The sequence below is a fragment of the Daktulosphaira vitifoliae genome, unplaced genomic scaffold (genome assembly GCF_025091365.1).
Source record: "Daktulosphaira vitifoliae isolate Bord-2020 unplaced genomic scaffold, ASM2509136v1 Scaffold_1175, whole genome shotgun sequence".
Classification (NCBI taxonomy): Eukaryota; Metazoa; Arthropoda; class Insecta; order Hemiptera; family Phylloxeridae; genus Daktulosphaira; species Daktulosphaira vitifoliae.
Genome location: NW_026100735.1, coordinates 1 through 2,545, shown reverse-complemented (window position 1 = coordinate 2,545; position 2,545 = coordinate 1). Strand labels below are relative to the sequence as shown.

At 36.0% G+C, this 2,545-nt stretch overlaps 1 protein-coding gene across 1 annotated transcript; it reads right to left on the bottom strand.

Annotated features, from left to right (window-relative positions):
- Positions 1 to 90: 90 nt before the first annotated feature.
- Positions 91 to 2,460, bottom strand: LOC126909760 (uncharacterized; the record flags this gene model as incomplete). The annotated part of the gene is made up of 4 exons (XM_050692191.1): positions 1,885 to 2,460; positions 1,359 to 1,826; positions 1,141 to 1,317; positions 91 to 994 (listed from the first exon to the last, which is right to left on the bottom strand). Coding segments are annotated over exons 1-4 (2,125 nt in total), but the record flags the coding sequence as incomplete, so codon positions are not given.
- Positions 2,461 to 2,545: the final 85 nt, after the last annotated feature.

Sequence of the window (2,545 nt, the reverse complement as noted above, 5' to 3'; positions counted from 1 at the left end):
AATCCATATTTTTTGCGTAATTTGAACAACACGCCTCCAGCGAGTTAGTCTGTTCTCCATAATATTCGTTACGTCACGTTCCTTTATTACTCAATTCATTTTTAACTTCTGGTTTAGCTAAAAGTTCATGAACTTCTCGAAGTTGTTGATTAACCGCAACAAAGTTTTTTCCGTTATCTGAATATACGTCCGTACAATAACCACGTCTATCACAGAATCTCCGTAACGCATTAAGGAAAGACTCCGCTGTCAAATCGCCTATANTAAGGAAAGACTCCGCTGTCAAATCGCCTACTAATTCTATATGAATAGCTTTTGTGACAAGACAAACCCAGATACTGATATACGCTTTAGTCTTAGGCGCGTTTCTTCGCAAACTAGATTGCACAAACACTGGACCAGCAAAATCTACGCCACATTTAACAAAGACTCGCGCTGGTTCCNTAGACCGCACAAACACTGGACCAGCAAAATCTACGCCACATTTAACAAAAGCTCGCGCTGGTTCGACTCGGTCCTTAGGTAAGTCACCCATGATGGGCTCAAATACAACCGGTTTGTATTTGAAACATTTGACACATTTTCTAGATATATTTCTGGCTATATTACGTCCATTAATCGGCCAATATCTCAAACGTATATTAGCTAACATCGCTTGTGGACCGGCGTGTAATGATTTTTCGTGTTCATCCAGAAATAATAATTTTGTAAAATCACTATCAGCGGGTAACACTATCGGATGTTTTTGAAAAAATGATAGTGAGACGGCATGTTTTAATCTACCGCCTACCCTGATTATACCATCGTCGTCTAGAAATGGTCTAAGACGAAAAAGTTTACTTTTACTGGACACTAATTTTGAGTTTTTTAAGTCACACAACTCAGTAAAAAATTCTTCTTGTTGCGCTACCTTCACTAATCGTTTAAGGGCATTTTCAATTTCTGTAGCTTCAACAGGACCATAAATATTAGTGTCACTCGATAAAAAATTAGACTTCACACGAAGACAATAAGCCACAACACGTAAAAGTTTACTTAATGAAGAAAATAATTTTAAATTGNTTTACTTAATGAAGAAAATAATTTAAAAATTTGATTAAAAGAATTATTTTCCGTTGTTAAGAATAAATTAGTAATTACTTTTTCTTCAGACAAATATTCACTTTTAGAAGTAAGTTCTTGAAAGTTACTTGGCCATTGAGTATGTTCCCCTTTCAACCAACTAGGTCCGTTCCACAATAAATCTAAACCTTTCATTTGTGATGGAAAACAGCCTCTTGACACTATGTCCGCTGGATTGTCGCTGGACGCAACAGCCTCCATTGTGAAACAGACGTTAACTCTTGTATTTCACTTACTCTGTTTCCCACAAAAGTTTTCCAACGAGACGACGGAGATAATAACCAATTTAATACCAGTGTCGAATCTGTCCAATAAAAATATTCATTTATAGGTAACTGTAATTTTGGTGCATATTTTGACATAAGGCGAGCGGCCAAAAGCGCAGCTAACAGTTCGAGCCGAGGTAACGAAACTACCTTTAATGGCGCGACTTTTGATTTTGCACACAATAAATTTATTACTACTTTACCATAAATTTCTGTAGCGCGTGTGTATATACAAGCACCATAGGCTTGCATACTTGCGTCAGCGAACGCGTGTAATTCTAGTTTTTTAATTTTTTCGATGCCGAGAACTAGACGATTGATTTTAATATTATTATTTTGCTCCAGTTCCACACGCATTTTTGACCAATCTTGTTGTAATGGAATAGGTAAAACGTCATCCCAATTTATTTTTTGCAACCATAACTGTTGCATAATCATCTTAAACNATTTTTTGCAACCATAACTGTTGCATAATCATCTTAAACCTAATTATTACTGGAGCGATTAATCCAAGTGGATCGAATAGCGACGATATTTCGGATAGAACTAGTCTTTTTGTAAATCGACCAGATATTTTTATTGGTTTTATATTGTATTGATAGCAATCGTTCTCGTGATTCCAATATAATCCAAGGATTTTAGTAATATTTTTATTAGGCTCTTTTACATCGTCATCAACTTTCCTTAAATATAAAGGTAATTCTCTTAACAACAGTGGTTCATTGCTACACCATTGTCTCAACTTGAAACCAGCACTCTCCATGATTGATATTAAATCATCTCTTAACTTGACCGCCTTTTCTAAAGTATCTGAACCACTTAGGAGGTCATCCATATAAAAATCTTCATGCAATGCTCTACAAGCTTCCGGATAATGATCAGTTTTTTCATTCCGTTTGGTATTATTTTCAAAATGCAACTGGCACGCCTTTTCATCTAAACTTAAAACGTTTTTAGTTTTGACCTCTTCTAATTGCCAAAATTTCGTTATCTGGTCATCTAAATTAATTCGGGCGTTTATATAATTTTTAACTACATCTTGTTGGTGTGGTAATACAGTAGTTGTGAGCATAGAGGTAGTGAAGCTTGCTGAGATAGGACCGGACACGATCCAACCGAACTCAGTCTTTTGTATAACGGGACCATTTTCAACCGTC